The sequence below is a fragment of the Plectropomus leopardus genome, chromosome 11 (genome assembly GCF_008729295.1).
Source record: "Plectropomus leopardus isolate mb chromosome 11, YSFRI_Pleo_2.0, whole genome shotgun sequence".
NCBI lineage: Eukaryota > Metazoa > Chordata > Actinopteri > Perciformes > Serranidae > Plectropomus > Plectropomus leopardus.
This window is the reverse complement of record NC_056473.1, coordinates 907807-921688: the sequence shown is the minus strand read 5'-3', so window position 1 is coordinate 921688 and position 13882 is coordinate 907807. Positions and strand designations below refer to the sequence as shown.

At 40.5% G+C, this 13882-nt stretch overlaps 1 protein-coding gene and 1 long non-coding RNA gene across 7 annotated transcripts in view; one reads left to right on the top strand and one right to left on the bottom strand.

Moving 5' to 3' along the window:
* The window catches only part of akap13 (A-kinase anchoring protein 13), a 75289-nt gene extending 67631 nt beyond the window's left edge, over positions 1–7658 (top strand). For 4 of the 6 annotated variants that reach the window (XM_042496485.1, XM_042496486.1, XM_042496483.1 and 1 more), the window contains 6 exons: positions 220–270; positions 360–554; positions 1004–1285; positions 5566–5685; positions 5794–6019; positions 7067–7658. In XM_042496485.1, coding sequence (XP_042352419.1) covers positions 220–270; positions 360–554; positions 1004–1285; positions 5566–5685; positions 5794–6019; positions 7067–7152 — 960 coding nt within the window. In that variant the 3' untranslated portion in view covers positions 7153–7658. The remainder of the gene's footprint in view (positions 1–219; positions 271–359; positions 555–1003; positions 1286–5565; positions 5686–5793; positions 6020–7066) is intronic. The other 2 variants (XM_042496487.1, XM_042496484.1) reach the window with 1 other exon arrangement.
* LOC121950472 lies at positions 2678–5558 on the bottom strand. Its single transcript, XR_006106324.1, has 2 exons — positions 3074–5558; positions 2678–2973 (listed from the first exon to the last, which is right to left on the bottom strand). It is a non-coding gene; the product is annotated as an uncharacterized LOC121950472 (long non-coding RNA).
* Positions 7659–13882: the final 6224 nt, after the last annotated feature.

Sequence of the window (13882 nt, the reverse complement as noted above, 5' to 3'; positions counted from 1 at the left end):
TTAGAGTGAAAGTTGAACACAGTTGCTGGCATCATTGTTTGCAGAAATCAGGAACCAAATATCTGTATTAATGAGATCTTAAAAATATAATAGCAGAGGGAGACAATATACTCATCTAGGATGACAAACTTGTCCATGTCAAATGACTGGTGAGTCCTAAAATAGCTCGAACTGTAATTTCTGAGTCCTCCATGTGATTGTAACGCCATGTTACTCCAGCAGGTGCAGCACAGTGTGAGCCATCTTCACCAGCTGCTGATTTCACTGCAGGTACCCCCCCCCCCCCCCCCCCCCACATCACACATACACACCATATACAGCTGTGTGTACAACCCCTCATCACCTCCTCCTGTTTCCAGGCTGTGGTGGCTCAGCAGGACTCGTTCATTCAGGACCAGCGGCAGACCCTGAACGACCGGCTCAATTCCAGTTCCTCCAGACACTCGTCCTCCTCCTCACTCTCATCCTCCTCCTCTTTGTGCACCCCGTCCGTCATGGAGCAGGAGAAACACAGGAGTGTGGAGAGACAGCGACAGGAGGCAGCCACACTGCAGGTTCACTTTCACCTCTGCCTCCTCATTAGTCTCCCACAGAATGAAGCATGGCTTCAGTGATCTGAGACATTAGAGCAGGGATACTCAACTTGCTTTGCTTAGGGGCTGCTTTTTCAAAATGACAGGAGGCCGGAGGCAAATCACAGCAGCCCCATACATGTTTTTAGGATTTTAGGACATCAGGGTCTGTGTGTCTACGGTGTGTGTGTGGCATCCTCTACTGGCACTTTTTTTGATCAAGAAGCTCTATTTTGATGCTATTGTATGAACTCTGGCAAAAACAATTCTCAGAGTGAATCAATTTGTTTTAGTGTCAATTAGGAAATGGTTGGGGGGCCACCTGGCACCCTATCGGGGGCCAGATTTGGTCTGTGTTTGAATTCAGTAGCACAAGCATTTATAGTCTTACATTCAACACAATACCTGCATACCTGTGTGCCTTGTTTTAGAAACAGCAGGCGGCATACCAGGAGGAAAAGAGGAGAACAGAGAAGCTATGGGAGCTGAAGGAGAAAGATATGGCAGAGCGGCAGGAGAGGCTCAGGGTGGAGGAGGAGCAGACCGGCAGGAGGCGTCAGGAGCTGATGGAGGAAAGAGAAAAGCTACAGAGGAAGAAAGAGGAGTACCAGAGAGAGCTGGAGAGGCTAAGGGAGGCGCAGCGGAGGCTGGAGAGAGATACGGAGGCTCTCAGGACAGACACGGACAGACTGGAAGCCATGAGGAGAGAAAAGGTGAGAGTCACTCAGAGTGAAGGTGTACCGATGATGCACACCTGCTAATGAAGCCTTGAATGTTATCTGGGCTGAAATCAGGGGGACTGTCATGTTAGCCTGATGCCGTATTCAGAGCAGAGGTGCAGCTCCTCTGCTCCACAACGCAGCTCCCTTTGGTCCTCCGTCTGATCAAAGCTGCTGCTGGTTGACACTGGGCCTCATGCAGTAACATTCTCTTAAATTTCTTTTATATTTTCTCTGAATTTTCTGCTAAGAGAAAACATAAGAGAACTCAATTTCAGATGCACAAATGTTCTTAATCATCCAAATCTACTTTGACCAGGTGTGTTCAATGATAAATCCCACTGATCATAAGTCACCTGTTAGCACAGGTAACACCCCCTAAACGCTGTGTAATTGCAGGTTTTGTGCCATGTGCAAAGACTCTGACACATGAACAAGACTGAAAATATAACACCAAACAAAGGCTACAGTGCAACTGCAACAGTGGTGAAATCGACATAGTGTGAAATAAACTTAAAGTAAAGGTGATTTTTCAGTGTCAAGAAAATCAAAATCCCACTGACAGAACATTTGCTGTGTCAGCAGCAGTGGTTGAGAAGAACTGAAATTCTTTACTTATCCTTAGTAAAAGTACTCATAACACTCTGTTACTACTAAAATATCAGTAGTATACTAAAAATAGTATACTAAAAGTTTTAAAGTAGTATTAAATGTACTTTAAATACATGAAATTAATCAAAATAATAAAAATAGCTATATAATTAAGCAACAAATCTTTTCCACTGTTCTTGTTAGTTTGAATAATAATACTGTTTGCATGAAAAATGATTTAAACAATTATAAAAATATTTTCTAATTAATCAACAAATCTTTTCCACTGATCTTGTTTGTTTTCATATGATTACTGGCAAAAAAAACGTAACAGAACTAGAGATAGAGCAGTGGAGTAGAGAGTATATGACTCTCTAAAGTGTAGTGGAGAAGAAGTGGAAAATGGCATGAGATTAAAATAAATGAAGTAACAAAAGTTCCTCAGATTTGTAATTAAGTACAGTACTTGAGTAAATGTACATAGTTACATTCTAGCTCTGGTCAGTAGAGGTACGCACAGTAACTGAAATTACAGGAACTGGTATCAGTGGACTAAGTTTAGTTGTATTTCTTTAGCTCTGGAATTTAATAATCCAGTCATTATAATTAATCTAAAACATTATCTTAATTTCATTAAATTATATTCATTTAATTAAATTATATCCATGCATTTTTAAATGTTTTAAATGTAAAATAAAACGTATTTTTCTTTGGGCTGGGCAATAGTTTGTGGACTGTGAAAACGATGTTGTTGATGTTGGTGAGACTAGTCATAACATTTTTGTTGCGGTACGGAGTATAATAAACGAGAGGAGCAAGAGCAAACACAGACAAGGGGTTAAATCATATAACGATGATTTTTATGTGCGCAAGGAATGAATGAAGGGAATGGTGTTGAGGGAATGGGTCCTGTGGCTGAGATGGCGGAGGAGGCTGGAGTGGCTTGGAGGAATGGAGCGGCAAGGTGGGTGGTGAGGGCTGGAGAAGCTGGAGGGAATGGTGGGGCTGGTGAAGTGCTGCAGATCCGTGCAGGTGAGCGATGAGGTTCCAAACACAAAGGTGGTGGGGGCTGGGCGCTGAGGCGGCAGGTACTGAAACAAGCATAGAAATACCATAAGCGCAAAAAATCTCAAAGTAGTAGCGGTCTCGAGAAACACAGGAAAAAATACTCATGAGATTTGGCCAATATACCAAGGGTAAGGTGGAAAGACAATCTGGCAACGAACAGGAGAGAAGCCGCGGTATATATGCTGCAGGTTGATCACTGATGAGGAGCAGGTGAGGAAGTGAGCCGTGAGCTCCAGCACCCAGAAGCCACGCCCAGCCCCTGGAACACAGCAGAACAAGAAGACAAAACAAGCACACAGATACACAATAAAAAGCACTCCTAGACAGAACAAAACCACCACAATTTTCTTTCATCTCAGAGAAGAACAAAGTAAGAAAACAATGGTAAATTCCCAAAATCAGTGGCTAAAAACAAAATAAGAGCAAACAGTGGATAGGAACAAAAACAAGAGAAAATTTGCTTGTATATTGTTTTTTGCACAAGGCCCAATGTGTGGAGCTTTGCTCATGTCCAGCTGAGCTCACAGGACTCTTTAAGAAGCTTTTTTCATCCAAAAACAGCTGTGTGGTGCACAGTGAACTTCTGATAATATTCTGCTAATTACAGAGCCTGTCTCTTTCAGCACATTGTCCCCAGTAGGAGTTTATAAAGAATGTGATTGTGAAATTGACAGGTAAAAATCACAGGCCATGCAGGATAACAGCTTCTGGGGGAAGTGTCTGCGTTTCAATGTAGTTCTTGCCAAAATATGACTGTGTTAAATAAGAACAGAGAGACATTCTGAAGAGAAATGAAGTGATGAGACTGACTGGAAACAAACCTCCAACTCTGACACAGTTATCTGGAAGAGAAAATGAAGATGAGCAGTGAAATTATTGCCAAACTGTCTGTAAACATCAGTTGGTTTACAGCTTCACTCCCTACTTTATTACTCACAGCTGTTTGTGTTGTGAGGGCTGTGCTTTAGATAATGTGGATAAAACGTTGGTTCAGTCAGCTGACTGCTCATGTTTCTGCTCTGTGGTCACTGTGATCACACACACACACACACACACACACACACACACACACACACACTATCATAATGTGGATACAGTGTCATTAATAGTGAAGGAGCTATAAAAATAAAACTCCAGTAGTGACAGATCCTCACTGATTGATTGATCGACTGATCAACTGTAAAAATGAAGGGAAATGAATAAGACAGCGAGCAAATGCTGATTTGTATCTTGGCTTGGCAAGGATGCACAAAGCTTTAGTGGCTCCACTTAAGCCTAATTACCATCCCTGCAGCAGGACGACCTCATGGGAACAGACAGATGACATACCTCTCACAGTGGTTGAGGCTGACTGGACAGTCCGTCCCAGTAAGCAGAGAGACTCCTCTGTATGGGATAACTGGTGGGTTTGCCTTGTAAAGGGTAAAATAATTCGCATAGGAGACATTATTGATAAATGACATGATATCAATGATCCATACAATGAATGAACTGAGGGTCATTCAAACAGTTCAAATACTTTGATAACAGTTCGTGAACGATCTTTTTTTCATACCAATATTATGTGAACCATTTTTAAAAAAGAAAATTACGTGACACATCATTGTGTTTCAGCTCTTTGGCATTTTTACATACTCAAAACAGGTTCATAACATAAAAATCTAAACTTATTTATGACAGTGTGGTTTAACTTAAAGGTTCCATATTTTAAAAAGTCAGTTTTCCATTTCTTTTTTATCATGAAGCAGGTGAAGGGGCTGTATGTAAAAATTGTGAAAGTATCAAAGCTGTCTGTCCACAGAGACATGTCAACAGGCTGCACTCAGAAACTGTGCCTTTATATTAGTACTTCTGTGAATTTGTGATGTCACAAATTTACTATATTGACCAAATCATCATAAAGTTGCATTAACAATAACAATATCTTACAGGTAGAAAACTGCCCACTGTTTTGAAGGGAGGTACTTTCATTTGGCAAACTAGTTTATTTCTGTTGTCATTTTCAGTTGTAACTGTACATTATAAAGATAGAGTTAAACATGGGAGACCTGTGCTTATTTTATGAACTGTGTTTTGTTAACATCTTTAATAAAATAAATCTACCGGCACAGAAGCTAAGCAATGTCCTGCTGTGGATGCAGCAAAGCATACTTTAGCTACCAGCTCAGTGAGTAAAGTGACTCAAAATTGTACAGAGAACCACTAAAACCAAGTGTATGAGACAGAAGGGGAATACAGGTCCATTTAGACGTGTGAGACAAATCATGTGTTGTTGAACATTAAAGCATGGAAATACTATGTAAATATGCTGTAGTAGAAATCCCACATTAAAGTACCTGAATATTAGCAGATGGGATGTTTACGTTTTCTGTTTCAGCTCCTTAGTTTCATGTTTTAGCCATTTTGAGTTTGTTTTTTATGCTACAGGTTCCAGAATGAACATCCTCTACAGCCCACAGCAGCCTTGTGTCTCTGTGAGGCCCCACCCAGATCTGTGGTGCTTCATAACACTACATAAAATCACAAAAAACACTTCCCTCAAGGGTGTTATTACTGGGTTAAAGATAAAACAGTACAGTTCTCTGTGGCTTCATGTCTCTCTGCATACTTTACAGTCAGAGCAGCCGCAGAGGAACCAACGGATTCCCTCCATCACCTCTGAGGACTCCATAATGTTCCACAGCACTTGCTCTCTGGATCTCGATTCAAATGAAGCAGCAGAGCAGCCAAAAGAGGTAAAATATTGTCCTCCTATTTACAGAAGGAGAACAGACCAGTGTGTTTGTTACAGTTTAGTTGGCTGCTATGAGTCCTATAAGAAGTGTTCTTTGTCTGCATTGCAGTTTGAGCTCTCATCCTCTGCCCCAACCAAAGAACCTTTTCTCCGCATTGGATCCAAGAGGATGGGCAAAAGCTTTAACCCCTTTTCCTCGTCAGCCTCCTCTAAGCCTCAGGGAGCAGAGAAGGAGTCCCAGCTCCCCACCAAACTGCTCCAGCTGACCAAACCCAAAGAGAAGAAGGACAAGAAGAAGAAGAAGAAGAAGGGCGAAGGAGAGCAAAGTCAGACAGGTACCATCAACAAAGTATATCCATCCTGTTTCTCTAGTGTCTTCACCTGGAATATCTCTGAATGTTGCTCTTCACTTAAACACGAGCCACTGTGGACAGGGAAATGCCTCATTTTTCATCGACTGTGAACTAAATCAAGAATCTAAATTGTTATTAGAGAGTGTCAGATTTGCAGCAAATGAAAGTTTCCTTTAGGGGAGTGTTTCTCAAAGGGGGCAGTACCACCCCAGGTGGCGTTCCGAGGGTGTTGCAGGGCGCATAAGCAATACTTTTAAAAGGGAGCCTTTGATGTGTTCTTCCGCAGCCTTTGTGTATATATGCCTTGAGAGAGAGAAAGGGGCAGTCAGTGTTGTACTGCTGAAGAGCCACTTCCCTAAACTTTGTCGGCCCCAGAGAATTTTAGACAGGACCCTGTGTCTGTCAGACTAAACAGCAGACTGTAGGATACAACGTTTTTTCCCTCAAAACATTACAACTTTATTCTCAACTCCTTAGAGATCTCAGATATGGGGAGTATTTTTTTACCGTGTAGAAAGCATGGATGTATTATAAGGAAGTAGAAAGTTTAGAATATGAGAAAAAAATTTTGCTTAAATACACTTGAGCTACAGTCCAGGGGTTTATGAATGAATTCTAATGAGTTACTGTGCTGTGACATGAAGAGCTGTCGTATGGAATTTTAAAGAAGTTACTTCTTTAAGCAAAATAGCAAGACTGAAGGGAAAATCATGTCAACGTGTGTGTTGATATATATGAAAGCAATGCAGAAAGCCTTAAAGATTTACTGCATTATGTTTCATTATATTTTCATATTTATAATTGTTACTTGGCACCTGAAATTTATTTCCCCCCACCTAAAAAATACATTTATACCAGAAATGTGTGCATGGAAATTCACCAGGAATAAAGGGTATGAAATTTTGACACACCAAATTTCCCCAGGAGGCCCTCTAGAAAAAACAAAACAAAAAAACTAGCTACTATTTAAGTGTTTGTGCTGGACTGTTTCTCGACCGGGTAATGACTTGTGTCTTCATGTCTCTTCAGAGAGCAAAGCTGCAGTGATGTCAGATCCTCAGAATGATGGAACTTCTTCTGCTGACGACCTGAACGCTGCACATGTGAACTTCTAACCTTCCTGAGAAAGCAAACAGGACCCCAGGTGTTCCCTAATTCTCTGTTTGGATATAAAATGCCTATGTCTTAGCTGACTGCCTGGCCTCTGGACACTGTCCCTGTCTTCCTGTCGGACAGGATGGAACATCATGGGCAAGAAGCAAACTGTATGACAGTCTGACTTACCTGCGTGTGTCCCAGGTCAACAACAGTGATGAGTTCCTCTTGGAGACAGCAGATGGATTCATGCTGAGCTGATGACTCATTCAGGACTTTATTCACAAAATGTTTCCTCCACAGCCGTCTCTCAGTGAGAGATGTGACTGAAGGCTGAGGAGGATCAGCCGAGCAGTGTGACAACATGTTGTGCAGTTCCTCCTGCTGCCAGTCCGCAGACTGTGTGTAAGATCATGTCACATGGTGCTTCAGGTCAAACCTCCACAAGACTTTAACTCTTTGAAACCAGGAATGTCATCACTTTTCTTGTGCTGCTTTCAGACACCTTTCACAAGTATTTAAAGCTTTGAAACCTAAGCAAATTGGTACAAATTCTTTCAAAAACATGGGAAAAAGCAATGAGCAACTTGGTAAGAAATGTTCCACAAATTGCAAGAAAGAAGTAGATTTAGATTTTTTTTATAACTGAAGAAAAATGGCTCTATATATTTAGAATTATCATAAATATGAAAGAAATCAAGCCAATTTGCTGAGGTTTCAATAGGTTAAACTGTAATTTTAACAAGAACCAATAATGAGTGCCATTTCTATAAAGTATTGCTGTTACTTTGAAAGCCTGTGTTGACTCCTCAGTTTTTGTGATTGGTTGCAGTCTTGGACCTGGACTGATTAACTCAAGCAACTTTTAATCTGAAGGGAAAGTTCACCCAAAAATGAAAATTCAGTAATTATCTACTCTCCCTCATGCTGATGGACAGTTGGGTGAAGTTTTCTACTTCACAAAACAGTGCCGCAGGTTCAATAATTAAGGCAAATGGTGACAAACTGTCTGAAATAGGAAAAAAAAGTTATACTATAGCATATCGTCAAAAATAGCATAAAAAAAGGCATACTGTAACATGTCGTCCAAAATAGCATAAAAAAGACATACAGTAGCATGTCATCATAAATAGCATAAAATAGTCATATGACAGCATGTCATCCGAAAAAACATGAGGTCATACTATAGCTTGTCGTTCAAAAGAGAATAAAAAAGTCACTTTAGCATGTCGTTTAAAAAGCATTAAAAAAGTCATACAATAGCATGTTGTCCAAAATAACAAAAAAAGCCATTTTTATACTATTCAAAAAAGCATAAAAAGGTCATACTATAGCTTGTTATTCAAAATAGCATAAAAAGTCATACTATAGCATGTCGTCCACATTAGCATAGAAAAGTCATACTATAGCATGTCGTCCAAAATAGCACAATTTTTATAATATAACTTGTCGTCAGCAATAGCATTGAACTTAAGCATGTCGTCCAATACACCATAAAAAAAGTGATACTATACCCATGTCGCCCTAAATAGCATAAAAAGGCATATTATAGCAAGTCATCCAAAATATCAAAAAGTCATACTATAGCATGTCATTCAAAAAAAACAAAAAAAAACCAAAAAGGTCATACTATAGCATGTTGTCTAAAATAGCATAAGAGTCATACTATAGTATATCGTCCAAAATAGCATAAAAAATCCATACTTTAGCATGTAGTTCAAAAAAGGATAAAAAGTCAAAGTATAGCATGTCGTCCAAAATAGCACAAAAAAGTCACACTATAGCTTGTCTTCCAAAATAGTTGAAAAAAAGTTTACAGCATCTACAGTCTACAGCATGTTGTTCAAAAATGAACAAAATACTATAGCCAACATACTATAGCCATCATCAGAAATAGCATTAAAAAGTCACACTTTAGCATTTCGTTCAAATACCATTAAAAGTCATACTAAAAGATGTTGTCCAAAATAGCATGAAAAAAGTACCATAGTATGTTGTCCAGAAGGGCATGAAACACTAATACTAGAGCATGTTGTCAAAAATAGTGTGGCGAGAGACAGGTGTGAGAGTATAAGAGTTTTTGGTCAGATTGTACACTTCAACTATATTGTTGCCAACAACGCCACCTGGGGAGTTTCGCCCCAGGAATTAGTTTTAAACCAATTTCACCTTTAAGGCACACAGTTCATTTTACTCAAGGCAGAGTAGACACGGTTCCGTTCAAACAAGCATTCTTTATTTTAACAATCGATTTAAAACACTAAAAACACCATTCACACAGGGACAAATCAACGGGGGGAACTAAATGAAAGCCTAGGCTTACCGGGGTGCGTGGGCTACTGACTGATGCGGAGAATCCCCAACCAAAAATATAAACACCCAAACACACGTGACAGTCACACACAGCACACACTCTGTGAGGAAACCCAGAACCCCAGGGAGCACAGCACACGAGAAGGGAGGGGGGGACCCCGCCACCAGGTCACCACCACCACCACCACCAGACCTCAGCAACTAAAGAGGAAAACAAAAGAAAATTAGTGGGGTCTCAACAAAATTCAACGAACAGAAATATCCAAAACTTATATACAAATCAGAAACTAAACAATACAAACTACCAACCACAAATGAAAGAAATAAAGACAAATACTGAAAGAATAACCCTCGACCCAACCAAAATATCAAAACCAAAGAAATTAGATAAATTAGGCAAACAGGCAGAGAAACTAAATAAGTAACTAATGAGAACAAAAACAAAAGAAATAAATGTGGGGAGGGATCTAACCCCACTATTCAATCACTACATTGAAATTGGTGAATTAATGGTGATTAAAACCTTGGTGCAGAAGCAAAGAAAAACAGGAAAAGCAAAAACAGAGAGCATAGCATCAAAAGCAGCACCTAAAACAAGGACAAAGAAGCAGCGGTCAAAAGCAGCAAGACAAGCAGCAAGACAAAGCAGCAGCGGTAAGACAAAGCAGCAGCGGTAAGACAAAGCAGCAGCGGCCCCCTGTAGCTGTGGCGATGTATCACTTTAAACCCGCCGCACCCGATCAGTTGATGCCGACGTCACTCGCGCACTGTTGGGCAGCTGATGCTCATACACTCTTGTGCGGCTGGGATCTGAGGACCCGACAAATCATCATCTACACATTCACACGTGCTTATAACAATTAGGAATGCGGGAGGCTACATACCGGTTAGCAGAGTTGGCTGGGTATGACACACCAGAGGAAAAGGGAAAGAATCGCGCAGCTACTGGCGTTCACCTACAATCATGCAATTGTTAGCCACGGTCATGACTAGCAGTTTACAGAGAGGGAGAGAAACTTAGCGCAGCAGGCCATCTAGGTGACACACACACACAGGAGTCTCTGGAAGCCCCAAGTCAGCCGCTCTGCATGACACACAAACATTAGCTCCTGGCCACATGAGCCGAAAGCAGCAGGTGAGCAGACAAACCGCGTTACCTGTCCAAGCACAAAAGTCTGACCCGGAAGTGACGTCACCATCAGGAGCTGCGAGAGAGAACTGGCAGGGAGGGATCGGCCCCTTTTATAGGAGGGTGCGCCTCTGGTGGTTGGCTGTGGTGCTAATTAGGCAGGCTCACCCACAGGTCTCTATACTGCCACAATAGCATATAAAAATCAGACTATTGCTATCATCCGAAATAGCATAAAAAAGGCATACTATAGCATGTCATCCAAAATAGCATTAAAAAAGCTATACTATATGTAGCAGAGAGAATCTGAGTTAGAGGCTGCAGACTGCAGCCTCTCCAAAAAGTAGGTCAGCTCCTCCCCTTTCCCAACCCCCCTAAATTGGCAGCCTACTTAAGACACCTGTGGCATAAAGGCTGCCTTTCTCTTTGTTTGTGCCTGGTGGCTGCCACATGGTCATGTCTCTGAGTTTACTGTCTGTTGTGCACTGATGGCCTGGTCGTCGTGGTGTCCATTAAAATGGATTTGAGTGGTGAATTGTTCCAGACTGATTGAAGGACATCAGGGTGATTGTAGTACCTGCTCAGACACAATCAGCTGCTGTTTTGTTTTGTTCTGTTTGTTCTGTTGAGATGAGTGTTTGTCTTAGGTTTGGTTTTGTAAGCATAAATAAGGCATACTATAGCATGTCATCTGAAATAGCAAAAATTCATACTATAGCATGTTGTCAAAATACTATAAAAAAATCATACTATAACATGTAGTCCAAAAAAGCATTAAAAAGTCATACTATAGCATGTGGTCCAAAATTGGTGAAAATTTCATACTGTGGCATGTTATTGAAAATAGCATAAAAAAGACATACTATAGCATGTCATACGAAAATAGCATAAAAAAAGTCTATGCTATAGCTTGTTGTCCAAAATAGATGAATAAAGTCATACTGTAGCATGTCATCCATAGTAGCATAAAAAAGTCATACTGTAGTCATACTATGTCGTTGAAAAATAGCATAAAGATATTCTATAAAATGTCACCCTAAATAGCATAAAAGAGGCATACTATAGCATGTCATCCAAAATAGCACAATTTTCATACTAAAACATGTCATTCAAAAAAACAAAAGGGTCATACTATAGCATGTCATCCACAATAGCATTAAAAAAGTCATACTATAGCATGTCATTCAAAATAGCATGAAAAAGTCATACTAAAACCATGTTGTTCAAAAAGTACAAAAAAGTCATACTATGCTATTTCTGACAACATGGTGTTGTCAGAAATAGCATTAAAAAGTCACACTTTGGCATGTCGTTCGAATACCATTAAAAGTCATACTAAAAGATGTCCTCTGAAATAGCATAAAATAGTCATACTACAGCATAGCATCCGAAATAGGTGAAAAAAGTCATACTACAGCAGATTGTTCAAATAGGTGAAAAAAGTCATTCTGTAGCATGACGTCCAAAATACCATTAAAAAAAGTCATACTGTAGCATGACATCCAAACTATCCTAAAAATGTTATACTGTAGAATGATGTTCAAAATATCATAGAAATTTCTATAGCATGTCATCTCAATTAGTATAAAGAAGTCTTACTATATCATGTCTATCAAAAGAGTTTAAAAAAGTCGTACTATAGTATTTCATCCAAAGTAGCATGAAAAAGTCGTACTATAAATATCATCCAAAAAGGTATAACAAAACTCACACCATAGTATCTCGTCCAAAATACCATAAAAAAAACATAATATTATAGCATGTCGTCCAAAATAGCACATAAGTGTCATATTATATCATGTAATCCTAAATAGCAACTAAAACCCGATACTACGGCATGTTGCCCAAAATAACATGAAATGTACATGTGAGTGTGTGTGTGTGTGTGTGTGGTTACTATAAAGAGAAACCAGAAAAACAACATGCATGTTAGTTATTAATCAAACGTGCAATAATACAAACAATAGGTATAAATAACACAATATTATCCACTGCAAAAATCAATCATTTCAATATAAAATATTAACAATGAAGTACCAAAGCAGAAATGAATGAAATCAATAGGATACTGAAACTGAAGTTATGTCAAAGAACATGATCCAAATACAGTGGTCAACTGTAAGGGACCGTCGACAAATAGCCGTCTCTCAGCTCAAACAGGCTCTCACATACTGTTACACACAGAGGGTGAGGTAAGGAAATGCGCGACGGTCCCTAAATGGACCGTCGGCTGGATACACTCGCTAACACACCACAAATAAAACAAATAAATAAATAAATAAATGAAAACTCCGCATGCATGAAGACACAGCGGTGCATTACACACAAAATTATAGCCACTTTTTTTGACAAAAGTTGTTCATAACACTATTCCAGCATATGTCCGTCAAGTATCAAAAAACACCGGAGCCTCGTTACAGCAACACTAGCGACTGTCAAACTAATGGATAGTCACATCCTCATGGACGCACACAAGGGAGTACACCAATCCTAGTCAACCTTCATGAGTGTCTGTGCTAAATTGTCCATCAGTGAAGTGTGGCGACATGCTTCTCTCTCCGTCTCAGACCGACAAAAGCCCACGAAGCTGCAGAACTGATACTAACTAACTAATGAAGATTGACAGGTAAAGGAGGATCGTGATTGGTGCAAAGTTGATAGATCCTGGCAACGTCTGTTTGCGCGAAGTACGCATGACAAGTGGATGGCCTTTTGTACACAGCCGCCCCCAACTTTGTGGAGCAAAGTTGAAACAGTGAAGGTCAGCCAGGAGTATCTTGTGGGAGAGCTGGGAGCCTGATAAGCTTAGCTACAGGCCGCGTATATGTCTTTTCTCTGACCTGTACCTGTGCAGTCCGCACTCTGCCATCAGCACTAGGAATGACTGCAGTGACTTCTCCAACTGGCCATAGGGCACGTGGTACTTGCTGATCAACAATAAGGACGATCGTGCCAACAGTCAGATCCTCTGTCTCCTGGTGCCATTTCGATCGCGTTTGGAGGGAGGGCACATAGTCTCTAATAAAGTGGATCCAGAACTGATCTGTCAAAGCTTGGCACTGTCTCCATCGACGACGGCTGAGGAGGTCTGTGTCTGGATAGATGACTTGTGGTGTTGATGGATCAGGCCGCCCCATCAGCAGCATATTGGGAGTGATTGGATCTGGATCTGCCACATCTGATGAGGTGTAGCCCAGTGGCTTGGAGTTGACTATACTTTCCACCTCGATGAGTAGTGTCCTCAAGACTTCTTCTGTCACGCTCTGAGATCCAAGGGTTGCATGTAGGGCAGACTTGATGGATCGGAT